This window comes from Sceloporus occidentalis, unplaced genomic scaffold, assembly GCF_023333645.1.
Source record: "Sceloporus occidentalis isolate IW3139 unplaced genomic scaffold, rSceOcc1.0.p SCAF_2, whole genome shotgun sequence".
Taxonomy (NCBI): Eukaryota; Metazoa; Chordata; class Lepidosauria; order Squamata; family Phrynosomatidae; genus Sceloporus; species Sceloporus occidentalis.
Genome location: NW_028316982.1, coordinates 248803240 through 248819062, shown reverse-complemented (window position 1 = coordinate 248819062; position 15823 = coordinate 248803240). Strand labels below are relative to the sequence as shown.

The following is a 15823-nucleotide window of genomic DNA, read 5'->3' as shown; positions in this document are numbered from 1 at the left end:
AGTTTAGCCTTTTGTTCTATTAGATATATATTTTGATTATAATGGTACATATGTATATATGTGGGTCCTTACTATCAATATATAATCTAATTATAGCATATACATGATTTCTACTCTTCATGTGTTTCTCTTTTATTAAATCTGATGTGTTTGATTCAAATCTATTTCTCTCAGGTGGCTTTTGGGTGTGGTGGTAACAAATGTCCTCCTACTCAGTGGTTTTCTCAAAGTTTGGGGCCTTTAGACCTTTTTTGGACTTCAGCTCCCAGAATTCCTACATGTTTTAAAAAAGTCTAGAGGCTCGACGTGATTTACATTTTCCTAGAAGGCCCTCCATTTTGTCTCGGCCTCCTTTGCTGTCACCTGATTGGCTACAGGAAAGCGGCGCGGCGTTCTGATTGGCTGAGGCGCACGTGCCTGGCAGGCGGGAGGCTAGAAATAGGGAGGTGAGGCAGGTGCGAGAGCCAGACAGTGAGCAGCATGGCTTCGCATTCGGGTTTTACGCCGAGTAGTCGAGGCAGGGCTCAGCGGAAGAGTCCCTTCGAGGGAAGCCGGCAGCGGGGGGTTCCCCTTCGAAGGGCTTCCTTCGTGGACACTTCCAAAGGTGAGGCGACGGTAGCAAAGCAGCCTTTTAGAAGCCCTTCAGGCGTCCAGGAGGAATCCCCAAAAGCCCTCCATTCTGAGTGTTAGTAACAACAGAGTGACCTGGAGGGGTCCTCCCTTTCCAGGACCTGTCCTCCATTCCAGGCTTTTGCCCAGGAGGAAAATGCCCTCCATTTTGAGCATGAAACAGAGTGAACAGGCGTCCTCCATTTCCAGGACAAGACCTCTTATACCGCCTTCTTCTCGAGAGGAAGTCCAAAATGTCCTCCATTCAGGGTGACCAGGCGTCCTCCATTTCCAGGACGTGCCCTCTAATTCCAGCCTTCTGCCCAGGAGGAAAATGACCTCCATTTTTGAGCCTGAAATAAAATGACCAGGCGCCCTCTTTTTCCAGGACGTGTCCTCCATTCCCACCTTCTGTCCAGGAGGAATTCCAAAAGGTCCTCCATTCCAGGTTGGCCAGGCGTCCTCCTTTTGCAGGGCATGGCCTCCATTCCAGCCTTTCTGTCCAGGAGGAATTTCAAAATACCCTCCATTTTGAGCATAAGTTACAGAGTGATCAGGCGTCCTCTGAAAGTGTGTTTGTTGTGTCTTCTTGGCAACATTTGTCCAGGGGAGGTTTGCCATTGCCTTCCCCTGAGGCTGAGAGAGTGTGACTTGGCCGAGGTCTCCCAGTGGGTTTAATGGCTGAGCTGGGAATTGAACCCTGGTCTCTCCAGAGTTATAACCCAACACTCAGAAAACAGGGAGGTGTTAAAACAGTGCTTCTCAACCTTGGACTTCTGGGAATTGCAGTCCAAAACATCTGGAGGCCCAAAGGTTGAGAGCCACTGTGTTAAAAGATCCCTTTTTAATATGGCTATATAACTTCCAAAGGGGTTCAACCAGTGCCCAGTTTTTAGGAGTTAAATGCAACTTGGATCCAAAACACACTACAGAAAGAATCCAGTTTGAGACCGCTTTAACTGCCCTGGCTCGGTGCTAGGGAATCCTGGGAATTGTAGTTTTGTGAGAACTCTACTGCCGCAATAAACTACAATTCCCAGGATTCCCTAGAACTGAGCCAGGGCAGTTAAAGCGGTCTCAAACTGGATTCTTTCTGTAGTGTGTTTTGGACCAAGGCTGCTGGTGCCACAACAAGCTACCGTTCCCAGAATTCCATAGCCCGGAGCCATGGCAGTTCAAGTGGCATCAAACCAGATTATTTCTCCAGTGTGAACGCAGCCCGAGAGGTCTGAGGAGCGAAGCGTTTTCGTGCCTTTTCGTCGTCGTCGTTGTTGTTGTTGTGTGCCTCCAAGTCATTGAAAGTATGGCGACCCTAAAGGCAACCCAGTCGCTGGGTTTTTCCTGGCAAGATTTCTTCAGAGGGGGCTGGACATGGCCTTCCCTTGAGGCTGAGAGAGTGTGACTTGCCCAGTGAGCTTTACAGATGGCCGAGCTAGGATTCGAACCCTGCTCTCCACAGCCATAGTCACACGTTCAAAGCACTGCGCCACTCAAGCTCCTGCCTTTCCTTTGGGGGGGACACATCTAGAGAAACCTCTCCTATATATATATATATATATATATGAATAAATATATATCTAGGGAAACCTTTACCTCTCATATATATACACACACACACACACACATATATATATACACACACACATATACACACATATATATATGAGGTTTCCCTAGATACATATTTCCACCCCCTGAAGAAAAGCCAGTATATATATATATATATATATATGTGTGTGTGTGTGTGTGTGTGTACGTGTACACACACATATATCTATCTAGCTTTTTCTTCAGAGGGTGGGCATATGTATCTACGGAAACCTCATATATATAAATATATATATACATATATATATATATATGAATAAATATATATTTAGGGAAACCTCATATATATATATGTGTGTGTGTGTGTGTGAGAGAGGTTTCCCTAGATATATATTTCACACCCCCCCCAAGAAAAGGCAGGATATATATATATATATATATATATATATATATAGCCTTTTCTTCAGGGGATGGAAATTATATCTAGAGAAACCGATATAATTTCCATCCCCTGAAGAAAAGGCGCTATATATATATATATATATATCTCCTGCCTTTTATATATCCTGAAATATATAGGAATAAATCTATATCTAGGGAAACCTCTCGTATATGTCTATGTACACATGTGCATATAGTCTTTTGCCTGTATCTCTGTGTGTCTTTGGTGCGTAAGCAAAAGGCAGCCAAGCCAAAGGCGGGAAGAGGCCATCGCGGAGGGGCTGAGGCTGGAGCTGCCTTCCTCGGGCGGCCATTTTAGCTCCTCAGAGGCTGCTGCGACTGAGTCGAAGCTCTTGAGAAAATGGCCTTTGGTTTGTTGTGGGGGAACTCAACCTAGGCCAGGCTTTGGAGAGGGGAGCCCCCGCGTTGGGGGAACGGCGGGATATAAGATGATGAGGATGATGGTTGTTGTTACTGTGTTGTTGTTGTTATTAATAATGGCGGTGCTAGTAGTTAACTCCTTTTTAGGGCTGTACCCCACTAAGGCTAGCTTGCTCAAATTGTTTCCATCTCAGCCCTCCCTGCAGGACTGTTGTGGGTTTCTTTTCTGAGGAGGGTGTTTGTCTTGTACAAAAACTACCTTTTCCAAGGCATTTTTGACCTCCTGTCGAGGAGGAATCCCAAAACGTCCTCCATTTTGAGCAGGGCTAAAGAAACATGGATTTATATTAATGTTTTTTTTTAAAGGTTTTGTTTGGTGTAATGTCTTGCGTTTTGCTCAAGTGTCCTACATTTTGTGGTGCCTTTGCAGTTAGAGCATCTGGGTCCAAAACACACTGCAGAAATAATCCAGTTTGAGACTGCTTTAACTGCCCCGGTTCAGTGCCAGGGAATTCTGGGAACTCTAGTTTGTGCTTGAGAGCTCTGGTGCCACAATAAACTACTGTTCCCAGGATTCCCTAGCACTGAGCCAGGGCAGTTGAAGCAGTCTCAAAATGGATTATTTCTGCAGTGTGTTTTGAATCCTGCTCACCCTGCTTTAAATCCAGTTGTTGGCCCTAACTAGAGTAAACCTATTGAGTTCAATGCTGCACTAAACAAACCCCGAGGTTAAACTCCTTTAATACAATGGACCTATTTTACCAAGGGCTAGCAGTTGGATTTATAGTGGTTTTTCTTTTCAAGCACAGCTTTTGAGTACATAGTGTTACTAGGGTTTAAGTTTCTCCCTTCCTTTCCCTTACAATTTTAAAAGTATTATTCCTATATTTAATAAACATATATACTACTTAGGATATTTTTTAAATTTTGTCTCTATGGGGTAATTTATCGGTATTATTTGTTGGAATGACACTCTCTTTAGTCATGCAGTGACTAAACATAATAGTAGTTTCTTTTCCATTTTGACATCTTGATCAGTGATCATTTCCAGTAGTAGAGTAACTAAAACATGTGTTTTAAACTCCAGTGCCAGAATTTTAATTTTTCTACTGTGTGCTACTTCGTTTTAAATAAGTCACAGTATACTAACTTCTGTTTGTTTGGTGTGTTTCCTCTTCAGAGTCATACCTTAAGAGTTCCAGCAGCCTCAGTGAAAATGATGGCTACACTTCAAAAGTAATTGGATTCATTTTTGGGGGGGGATACAGGGGGTTATTAATAAAATAAGCTTCACAGCACTTTTTTCTGCCCTTTTTTTCTATAGGTGACCTTAGATTTTGAGCAAAAGGTTCGTCTAAGGAGTCTTCAAAAACCAAGAAGGTAAATATGTTTTCTGGAAGGATGAGAGGCGGCTTAGAGGGGCTAAAACATGTTCGCATCAATGCAGTAGGTCTTTTTAATGTGTTAGGTTAGAAGAGAAAGATACACTGGTGAATCTTGGAGTAATTTGCGGTAGCTCAGCAAGGGTTTTTGACTCCTTGTTGTTTTCTTAAAACAGCAGAAACAAGACAGCTATTCTTGATCCTAAACAATATTACTGAAATAAAGGAAGGTATGGTACATGGATTTTTGCATGGAAGGACAGTAATGTCAACTCTGTTTTGGCACTCTAAAGCAAGTTCCTGAATTCAGAACTCATTTAATTTTAAGAATACATTTTCTGCATTTTGTCTTCGGGTTCTATTAAAATATATCCTACAAGCTAAAAATCTGCTGAGAGGTACAAAATTAATTTAAGTGTGTTTATTTTATCATCCAGTGTAGGGGACTCTTTGTTTACAAAGTAAGCATTTATTTATAATAATAATAATAATAAATTTTTTATTTTTATACCGCCCTTCCAACAGATCAGGGCGGTTAACAACAGGTTAAAAACAGTACAGTAAAAACATCAGTACATACAAATTCAACATCACAAATTCAATAAAAGAACAAGAAAGCCCCGAATTAGCCATTAGCCAAACATTATTATGTTTATGTCCCACCTTCCTCCAGGCAATGGATCTAAGGCAGTTCACAACGTAGATTTAAATAAAACGCAGCTAAAACCTATTCATATTTTCTTTAAACAATTAAATAAGAAATCCTATTAAAACATTAATTTAAAACACATAAAAATATCAACGGCAACAAAACCCATTGAAAGCCCTTCAGACACACTTGGCAGTCCCCAAGGAAACTTTCTCCTATGTTCTAACCAAACAAGCCTATAATGGGGCAAAAGAAATCCCTCCCCTGATGATCTTAAAACATAGGCAGACTCGCATAAAGAGGTACAGCCTTTCAGACATTCACTGTATGATCTTAGAGATGACATGCCTGTCTTCTTCTTTGCCAGATAGTTCTTTTGGGGGGGGGGGGATGACACTTCAGGCTGCTATAGCATAATCCAGGAGTTCCCAATCTTTTGCACTCACAGACCCCTTATTTCTATGGCAGAGCCCCTAAGAGGCCTACCTGTGTCTTACAAGTTAATGGTGTTTAGAAGTATTTATAAGAATATATTCTTATTCTTTAATTTCATTCAATATTTATTTATTTCATTTTCTTGCAGCAGCCGAATCCTTTTATTGTACCAAAGTTATTTACTACTGTATAACAGCTTTGTTATATTTTCCCTTTCTGTTTAGATTTGAATTGTAATTTCATATTTTCTTTATTAAGTACATGGAAAAGGAAGCATCTTGGTCTTGCTTTTCAAAAGTAAAAGTGATAAATGTGTTTCCCCCCATAAGAATGTATTCTTGAAGGTAGCTTATTTTGTTCCAAAATACAGTCAGCCCTCCATATGCCTGGACTATACACCTACAGATTCAACCATCTATGGCTGGGATTTTTTTTTTTAAATCCAGTAAGCAAACCATGATTTTGCCATTTTATAGGGGAGCCATTTTACTATGCATTTGTGTATAATGGGACTTGAGCATCCATGGATTTTGGTATCAATGGAGGCAGGGGGAGTCATGGAACCAAGCCCCAGCAGACACTGAGGGCTCACTGTAATACAATTTTCTATTTACAGGATTGATAATTATAATCAAAGAACGAAAGAGGAAAGTAAACAAACCAACAATCCTGTTTGGACTTCAGTTCAACAAACTTGGGAGAGCTCTACAATGGATATGGTAAACAATCCTAATTTGCTCCCTCCCCCCCAGATCATTACTAAGGTAATAAACAATTTGTGTTATCTAGTGTGATCAGGGAAGATGGGAATTGCAACAACTTTAGGAGGACCACACATTTCCTATGACAGTGTAAATAGTGATTCTGCGCTTGAAAACTAATATTGGATGAATCCTGAGGATATTTGGGGAGGGGATCTGATTTATAATGACTGACAATGCAGTCCTGGCATACTTAACTTGGAAATAGGCTCTTTTTGATTTGCTAGGGCTTCTTCTTCCAGTCTTAAGACTATTCTGTTTAGTTACATGGATTGCCCAGAGATAGCAGAGAGAAGAACAAAAGCTACTGTTGCTTTGAATTCGGCTGTCTTGTCAGACGACATAACATATTTGCATGTGACGTAGATAGATCAATAGGTAATCAGGGACATGTGAAGGCCCACAATAGTTCATCTGGTCCTGGAGACTTAAATTCATTTAAATTAACCAGGCATTTCTGTACTATCTCTTTACTTACTCTCTGCTGCACTTGCTCTGTTGTGTCCTCTGCTGCATTTTCCTCAAAGGAGCTTTCCCTTTTCTGAGAAAACTGAGGCAAAGAAGATGTTGAGTAGTTCTGCCTTTTCTCTGTCTCCTTTTAGTATTTTACCATCTCCATGCAGTGGCCCTACTGTTTCCTTCTTCCTTTTGCTACAGATGTGCCCAAAAAGCCCTTTTTATTGTTCTTAATCTCTTTAGCAAGTCTGAGTTCATTCTGCAGTTTAGCTTTTCTGACTTTACCCCTACATGTGCTAGCTACTTGTTTGAATTCCTCTGGTAATTTCCCCCCTTTTCCATTTCTTACACATCTCCTGTTTAAAACTTAGTTCAGTTGAAAGTTCTTCAGTCATCCATCCTGGTTTCTTGAGACACCTCCCATTTTTCCTCCTCGTTGGAACAGTTTGAAATTGTGCCTTCAGCATCTCCCTTTTGAGAAACTCCCATCCATCCTGAACTCCTTTCTCTTTTAGTATTCCTGACCACGGGATCACCTCCAGTATCAGCTTTCCTAGTCTATGCCTGGCTTCTCCTCTCCATTGTACAGTGGGCCCTCCTTATCTGCGGAGTTGCCATCTGCGGATTTGAGCATCTGCAGATGGCAAGCCAATGGGGGGGGGGACGGAGGAAGAATTGCAGCAGAAGCGAGAAAGAGGAGGAAGAAGAGGTGGTGGTGGGAAAAGGAAGGACATCCTTCATGATTGAGAAAATGACTTTTTTCCCCTTATAGTGCATGAACTTTCTAGGAAACAAATAATTAGCGATTCTGCATTTATTGAATGACAAGTGTAGAAAGATAGTCATGGAGCTTTCCTAAGAATACTGAAATACTGACTTCATGAAAATGGTGAATAAATCCCCTTGTGGGTACTTTACCACATCGTGAGTTATTACATTTTAGCACATGAATATTTTATATCCATTCTGTTCTGTCATGTGTTCAAGTTCTGTCAAGAAGAATTCATTTGGCATTAAAATTTAATAGGGGTACAAACTTTGGAACCTTTGACCAAAAAGTATTTAAATATAACACTTGAGATGTTTGGCTTGCATAAATCCAGCACTATCCTAACTTTGCTTGTATTAGGACTTCAAAAGTTTTCAACACATGGAAAAATCTTTGGAAGTAGCAGAAAACAACCTTGAACATTTAAAGTCTATGGAGGAGGTAAGCTGCAAGAATCAATGTTGGCTTGAACTGTTTTCTATGTTTCATACTGAGCAATTTCCAGCAGTCCTCTTCCTTCAGTAATATTTGAGCAAGTCAGTTCAGTGTTGGCAGTTGATTCCAGACATATTGGATGATACCAGTTATCTGCGCAAGCCCTAGAAAATTTCCCTCAAAATTAATTGCTTTGAATTTTTTAAATTATATGCTTTCTACTCACAAGGGACTGATCAGGATGAAGTTCTCTCTTGCTTTCCCCATCCTTGTGAGTAAAAGTCAAGCTGGAAATTTGTTCTTAGTGTTAAACGTGGAAACTTAGCCTTTTTCTCTGAAGATGCCAGCCACAGATGCTGGTGAAATGTCAGGGAGAAACTCTTCTAGAACATGGCCACATTGCCTGAAAAGCCCACAAAAAACTATGGATGCCAGCCATGAAAACCTTCTACTTCATTTAGCCTTTTTGTCTGGCATAGAAGCTTGATGGAGTGCTGACAACTTTCTGGATCAACTCTTTCTATTTTCTGTCAGCATGGCATGATTTTGTGCTAGATATTAATGCAGTTTGCTTATTTTGATTAGCATGGAAACAAAGCAGACGCAGGAGGGGCTTGTAACACTTCTAGTTCACTTGGCTTCTATGCAGATGTACAGGGGGAGACTTAAGCTTCTGAATGGTTGGTGTGTGCACGCCTTCCTTAAGACTGGAGTTTTGGCCCTAGTCACAGGGTGGGATCTTTTTGCTTATGTCCAAGTGGTGTCTAACCCACCCCCGCTCAAACAGTTTTAAGTGGAATTAATATAATTTTTATACAACATTGTAACAGATCAAAAATCGGTGAAGCAATAATTACATCTTACTCTAAATATTTAACAGCTGTGGTTGAAGAGAAGGAAGGAAAGGCATTGTGTGAAGGCTTTTGATTGATACAAGAAATCTTTGCTCAAGGCCAGAGCGTATGGAATAGCAGGCTGTTTGCCTGAGAAGAGGGAAAGGCTTGATAGAGAGCTGGAGTTAGTGTTCAAAGAAAGCGTTGAAAGAGCAAAGTTTCTGCATGGGCTGGCCCCTCCTTATTTATCAGAGCTTCTTTCTCCTTACCTTCCCACCCATGCCTTCCATTCTGGTAGTCAAGGTCTGCTGTCCCAGCCTAGGATTTTCACTGCCCCGTCCCAGATCCGCCCCCTTTTCACTTCCTGCTCCTCACTCCTGCAACCTCCTTCCCCCATGAGCATGTGTCATCACCTCTTTAACCAGCTTCAAAACTTAGCTAAAGATAATACTGTTCAGGAAAGCGTTCCCACACATTACATGAATGTTAGTTATTTTAATTTGTTGTCTGCTACATTTTACTGTTTAAATGTTAACATGCATTAATATATATTATATTTAATTATTTTCATAGAATGTATGCCATAGGCAGGTTTATTTTATCTATTTTAATTGTAGGTATAGTGCTGTGTAAATTTACAGCGCTATATAAATAAAGCCTAATAATAATAATAGAGAGCCTTCAGAAATAGGTCAAGAGAAGAGGAAATGAGATGAAGACACCATCAGGGATAGTTTTGACACAAGACAACAAGAGTCGTAGCAAGATGCATCCCATACACACACAGCCACAGACACGCAAAGAAGATTCTTACCTCCACAAAAATTAGGCGGCCAATCCAAAGGAAGAATGGGAAAAGACGAAAGTGCTAGGGGTTGTCACCCAAGAGAAAAGGGGGCAGTAGCCCAATAAACTTTGAGATTATCTAGTTTTAAGATTTTGTCCTCAGTTGTCACTGTTTTAGATTATGCTGCGCTGCATTGCTGGTCTCCTGAATCAAAAGGCAATCACTGGTGGATTTCTGTTATTTAGATCTTTAGATGTTAACTAACTGAATATTCAGGATATTTCAAAGATGCTTTGTTATCAGTATATCCTGTACAAATAAGGTCAAAATGTTACTATTAAAAGCTAGGACTAGAACACCTGGTGGAGTAGGTACTACACCAGGTTTGCCCCTAGTAACACAGAAAAATGAGTGGGAGATACTAATTTTCTGCTATCTTAATTATTGTAATTCAGTAGTGTCTGTAAGTCTTAATTCTACCACCTAAAGAAATATGCATAACTATGACTGTTTAATTCTCATTTCTCAAAAATATGTAAAAGATCACTCAACATTTGATGACACAAGCAAAGTTGGAAGAAGGCAGGACTGCAGATATTATAAATACCAAATTTGCACACTTGACTGCATCTCTAAATTCAAGGTAATAGGATTAAAATTTATATTTTGTTATATATTTTTTTATGACAATCATAACTGTAAAATACAAGTTTCTGTATGGCGTACCTGGTCACAAAATATTGATGGTTATAACAATGGCAAAATATTTGCCTTTATGATAGAGAAGAAGTGTAGACAGGAGCAATCCTGAAATGGCTGAGGGGTGAAGCAGACGGGCAGGAAGGAGCAGTCAGAAGCCACTCCCAGCCTGATTACCCTGGGGCCATGGTGAAGATATGTTGCCGCCCTGAGGGCTGCTCTTGCCACTCCTAAAAAGAGCAGAAAAGATCAACTCCTTCTGGACCTAATGTTGGGCCACCTTAGGCGGTCCCAGGGTGGCCTCCGGGCACTCTGAGGGTGTGTGTCATGTAAACACCATGCCCTTGTCTCCCTGTCTGTTTTGGGCCTTAGTGAGCCTGTGGGCTCAGAAATGTATTATTCCTCCTCCATGGATTTCTGCCTGACCAGCTCAGGGTGTATCTTCCCCCTGCCATAAGCATTGGTATTAATAACCATGCTTTTTCTGTTTTCCCTTAAAAATTAAAATGTAATGACAGCCACATCTGTACAAGTCAGATTATTGCAGAACTTAAGCACCCAATTTTCTTCTTAATAATTATCCTTCCTTTCTTCCATTTCCCCTGTAAATTTCATAGATTATTTTCCCTCTATGTGTACATGTTTGGAATAAATGCAGTGCTTGTAGGTAGCACATCTTTTGCTGTTGAAGATTCTGAATGTTTATTCTTCAGAACAATTCTTGTGATTAAGGTAGATTAGAACAGTAGCATTTGTTCTTATTTTATTACATGGTTTGTAACATGAAGTACAGGCTATGAGTAGATGCCCTTAATTTGTGGTAATGCATTTGAGTAGAAGAAATGGGGTATATGAGTGAGTTGCTACTTTTGAGGACCCAAAGCTATGTCTGTTAATATTGGTAATGTGATGATAGCTATTCTTGCTAATAAGCCAAATGCAGTTGTTATCCCTAACTAGAATAGATCATTGATGTTCCTTTGGGGTCAGTGGGTCTGTTGTTGCTGGTATTAGCAGATGAATGATGCTCTTTGTCATTGAAGCAAAACTTTGTTTGGAACATGTGGGGGATTGGTTTGAAGAGGCATACCCACAGAGTTTCTCCACTGCTTGAGGAACACTGGAATCATATGACTGAGATCTTTGTATTAGTGCTGCCTGTGAGGGGCTTTCACTCAGAACAGTTTTCCTTTATCTGATTGTAGCATAGCGTCTTTTCATTTTCTGCATTCAGCCTTTAGTGCTCATCACTTTCATTTGGGAGTTAATTTTTCTTAATTTTTTTATTTAAAGTATTTTTATAGTATCCTTTAGCTAAAAAGACTTCCAACGTAACAGGTGAAGACAAGTAGCATTAAAGCCCCTGAATTCAGGCTTACAATCAAAAGCCATGATACAGTAGGGGGAAAGGGAATGGGAGGAAGGAGAAGATATGGTTGATTATTCAACCTACATTTGAAGTGTGTCGCCAGCCTTTTCTGAGGTCTAATTTTCTTTCTTTTTATTTAGGAAAAGGAAACTAGAGGCGGAGTTGGTAATGAACACCGATTACTATGTAACAGATGTGCATGGTGTCCAAGTTTCAATTAAAGAGAAAAAAAGTATTTTGGATGGTGCCGTAAAGATAGCAAGGGAGTTGAAATCAGCTAGTAACTTAAAGTCTTGCCATAGTTTAAACCAGGTAACTTTAATTTTAAAATCTTTCCTTCTGAGCTTCTGAAATCTCACTAATATAATAAGTGTAAAGTCAAAATTGCATGGAATTACAGCTACTGCAAATTTTACAAAGGTCTTTAGTATGGCATAGTCATTTGCTAAGGTGTTGAGCCATTTTCTTGATTTTAATATTTTCTAATCTTCTGATAGTTCCTTAATGTGCCAACATGCAGGTGAGCCATATCTTCATACAGCTGGCTTAGATGGTCTTCAGACGAGTAGAAAAAAATGAATTCTCTCTATACCTTCTTTCCTTATTGCATGTCAAAGCTGCTAGTTAAAATAATTTTCTACTTTGGCATTCTCGTTTACAGAAAGGATGGTTTTTGGTACAATAGAAAGGTCACATTTTAAAATGTATAATATTTTAGGGTGACCTCTGCCTGAAGGCATGTGAAGCAGTATACAAATTTTTGAAAATTCAACATATCTAAATAAAAAGAATAACGTTATAACCAAATCAGTAACACTGTTGTGGTGCAGTCCCAAACACAGTAGCACACATTTATTAATATTTCCCTGCTGGTGGGAAAAAAAATCAAGGATGAGTCAGTCCAGACTCTACAGGCAAGGGAGTTCCAAAGCCTTAAAAGTAGCCATGATACATTAGGGGGGGTTCAAACAGGTAGGAATAGAGACACATCTTATGTTATGGCCAGTTGTTTTTGTCTATATTGTACTTCCAGAACACATTCTCTCCTGTTTTTTCTATCAATATAACTTCAGTTAAATACATGAAATCTGAAAAATAATTTCCCATTTATGTGTACTGTGCAGTATGGGTTAAATGGGAAAATGTACTACACGTGCCCCTTGGAATTCATGGGGGATCCGTTCCAGACCCCCCACCGCCAGGGCAGGTTCCAAGACTCATGCATATTCAAGCCCTAAGGCTTGAATGGGGTGCGTTCATTGTTAATAGTGGTCGCCCCTCCACAGATTTTCAAGTCCAAAGATTTCAAATCCACGGACTTGGAGGGGTGACTGTACTGTAATTTTCTATAAATGGTATGTCACCTGCAGTCAAGACTTTTCTTTCCCCACTGGTTGCTAAATTATACCACAGGTTACATCAAGATTTTTATTATTCTAGATTCTCTGCAAGCTGAACATGACAATTGAGGAAGAAATCTTAAAACTAGATAATCTGAAAAAAAGAGAATTTCCATGGTAAGATGCAAGAGTCCTTCCTGCCTTTAGTGAGTCTGAATATGATGGTGTTGGGCTCCAACCCTCTTACTGGGGAAACATAGTACAGTGTGCTGGAAACCGCACTGGAAATAAACCTTGTGCACCCCGGAAGAAGTAATGGGGCGTACGACTGTGTTGCACGTGCGGCGCCACGCAGCAAGCACAAGCCCCATTACTTCCAGTGAGGCTCAAGGTTACGTGTTTTTTCTTTTATGCGGGGGGGGGGGGGGATCCAGAACGGTTCCCCCACATAAGAAAAGGGCCACCTGTACTAGGTCAGTACGAGCCAGGGGCTCAGGTTTGACTCAGCCTTGCATCCTTCCTTAGGTTGCTAAAATGAGTACCCAACTTGTTGGGGGCAATTAGCTTACAGTTGTAAACTGCTTAGGGGGTGCTTAAGTTCACAGATAACCAGTATAGAAATTTACTTGCTATTGTTACATTCCTGTTGCACAATCCTAGGTTTTGCAGAATTCACTTTTTTTTAGTTTGTTTAAAAATCAGAACAAATCCAAGACACAACAGTGTTACAGTCCTAAGAAAACATTTTCAACAAAATTCCTTTAATTTTTTTTATTCTTTCAACAGCACTGTTGAGTTCCTGGACCACATTAGATCACATTAAATTGCAATACAGTGAAGAGTGGCAGCTATAAAACAGACGTTTTATTAAAAAATATACTGAAAAACACAGTGGGTGAAAACTATTGTTGCCTATAGAAGCTCAAACATGTGCCATAGGAACTGTCCTCTTTTCAATTTGCTTTGGAAGGTTTTTTAAACTGTTACCACTACCATTACTCTGTTCTATATTGAATATAACATTTCCTGCCTAAAGTGAAAAACACAGTGGGTGAAAACCATTGTTGCCTAAAGATGCTCAAACTTGTGCCATAGGAACTGTCCTCTTTTCAATTTGCTTTGGAAGGTTTTTTAAACTGTTACCACAATCATTACTCTGTTCTATATTTAATATAACATTTCCTGCTCAAAGTGTGCAATTAATAAAGGTTTTGTGTTTTCTATATAGTTTTTACATGGATTGTGATGAGATTACTCATGTGTTGGAAAACATGGGGGCAGTTTCCTGTGATGTCCCTAATGTGTAAGTAATTCCTAGTATGTGAAAGATAGCATAGAGTGCCTTAATTAATTTTCTCAGCATTCTTTATTTTGCACCATTTGATACTTTAAATATTGTAAGATACTTTATTCTGCTATATATTGAAATGAGTAAGAAAATGTCTTGAAATAACATAGAAATCTAAGACATAATTATGAAAAATGATGTGGATGCAGCCTGTGGATTGTAGCCAGTACTAGGCTAGTGGATGAAACACAAGATGTGGTGTTCCACAAATGTAATGGAGGGAAATGTTGCTTGCCCGAAATTGTTATCCCACAAGACTGAGCAACCTAAGCTAGCATAGCCAACAGTGAGGAAAGATGGGAGTTGTAGTTGTAGTCTAGGCATATCTAGAGGTTTACATGATTCACACTTATGTGCTAGTTTATTTCATTTCTATGCCACCTTTCTCCCAGAAAGGGGTCCAAGATGGCACACTAATGAAACTGTTTGAAAATTAATATAATAATTTCAAGGTATTAAAATCAACTAGCTAAAAAAAGTATAAAATTATATAACCATACAAAAGTTAAAAACATAACTAGAACATACATCCTGTATAAAAGCCTCACTGACAGGATTATACATGAAAAACCTGGAATAAAAACATCTTTACCTGCCAGCAAAAGGAAAACAGGGAGAGGGCCAGTCGAGCCTCCTGTGGAAGGCCATTCCAGAGGGTGGGATCAGACACCAAGAAGGCTTGCTCTTGTGTCTTCACCAAGTGAGCAGGACCAAGAGAAAGCCTTTCCCCCATAGATCTGAGGACCCTTATGGGGAGATATAGTCTTTCAGATAGGCAGGACCTATTCCACGTAGGACTTTACAAGTCATGAGAAGGACTTTGAATTGTGCCTGTAAATGAACTGGTAGCCAGTGAAGCTGTTTTAACCAAGGGAGTTACCTGTTCTCTATAACTATCCCCAGTCAGCATTCAGGCCCACTGAATTTTGAACCCAGTGAGGTTTCTGAACAGTTTCCAAAGGCAACCTCATGTAGAGTACATTACAATAGTCCAAGTAGGTTGTGAAGTGCTAGTGGAACAAATAATGTAAGCAAAAGTTAGCTCCAGTAGAAATAAATTGTGCAATAAGTGGAAGCAAAGTATTGATTTTGACACGCCTAGAAAATTGGGGGCAAGGTTTCTGCAATTAGTAAAATATGATTCGTATTCATCAATTTTTATTTAGACTCCAGCTATTAAGAACTATACAAAAAATAAAATAAAAATTACCATGGATTTTTCTTGGTATTGTAAGCAAGCAAATGCCTTCAGCTGAGTCCAGTATACTGTACTTTATTATAAATGTGTTTTGGTCCTTTTGGTTTTCAATGCAGTCTAGAATACATGTTGCTATCATTTGTTAAATTTTTATTTTTTGTGGTATCTGTGAATTAAACAAATTGCAGAGGGCTTCATTTGGTACCTTGAACATTCCATAAACCCTCAGTTACTTTCTGTCCACCGCAGAAGCATCATCTCAGGAACACTTCAGATCTTACTTTTCCTGCCAGACTTAGATTTTTGTGTTTCACTTGGTCCATCTTGCATTCTGGTGATTATTTCTTCATTTGTTGATGATTATGGTGCGTCAGGTACTCTCA

At 39.7% G+C, this 15823-nt stretch overlaps 1 protein-coding gene across 2 annotated transcripts in view; it reads left to right on the top strand.

Annotated features, from left to right (window-relative positions):
• The first annotated feature begins 480 nt into the window (after positions 1 to 480).
• The window catches only part of RNF17 (ring finger protein 17), a 109866-nt gene continuing 94523 nt past the window's right edge, over positions 481 to 15823 (top strand). The window contains exons 1-9 of one of the 2 annotated variants that reach the window (XM_089512671.1): positions 481 to 604; positions 4160 to 4215; positions 4304 to 4359; positions 6062 to 6164; positions 7792 to 7872; positions 10029 to 10129; positions 11695 to 11866; positions 12995 to 13071; positions 14123 to 14197. In XM_089512671.1, the coding sequence (XP_089368797.1) occupies positions 481 to 604; positions 4160 to 4215; positions 4304 to 4359; positions 6062 to 6164; positions 7792 to 7872; positions 10029 to 10129; positions 11695 to 11866; positions 12995 to 13071; positions 14123 to 14197 (845 nt within the window). Of the gene's footprint in view, positions 605 to 2866; positions 2970 to 4159; positions 4216 to 4303; positions 4360 to 6061; positions 6165 to 7791; positions 7873 to 10028; positions 10130 to 11694; positions 11867 to 12994; positions 13072 to 14122; positions 14198 to 15823 lie in introns of those variants that run through there. The other variant, XM_089512672.1, reaches the window with a different exon arrangement.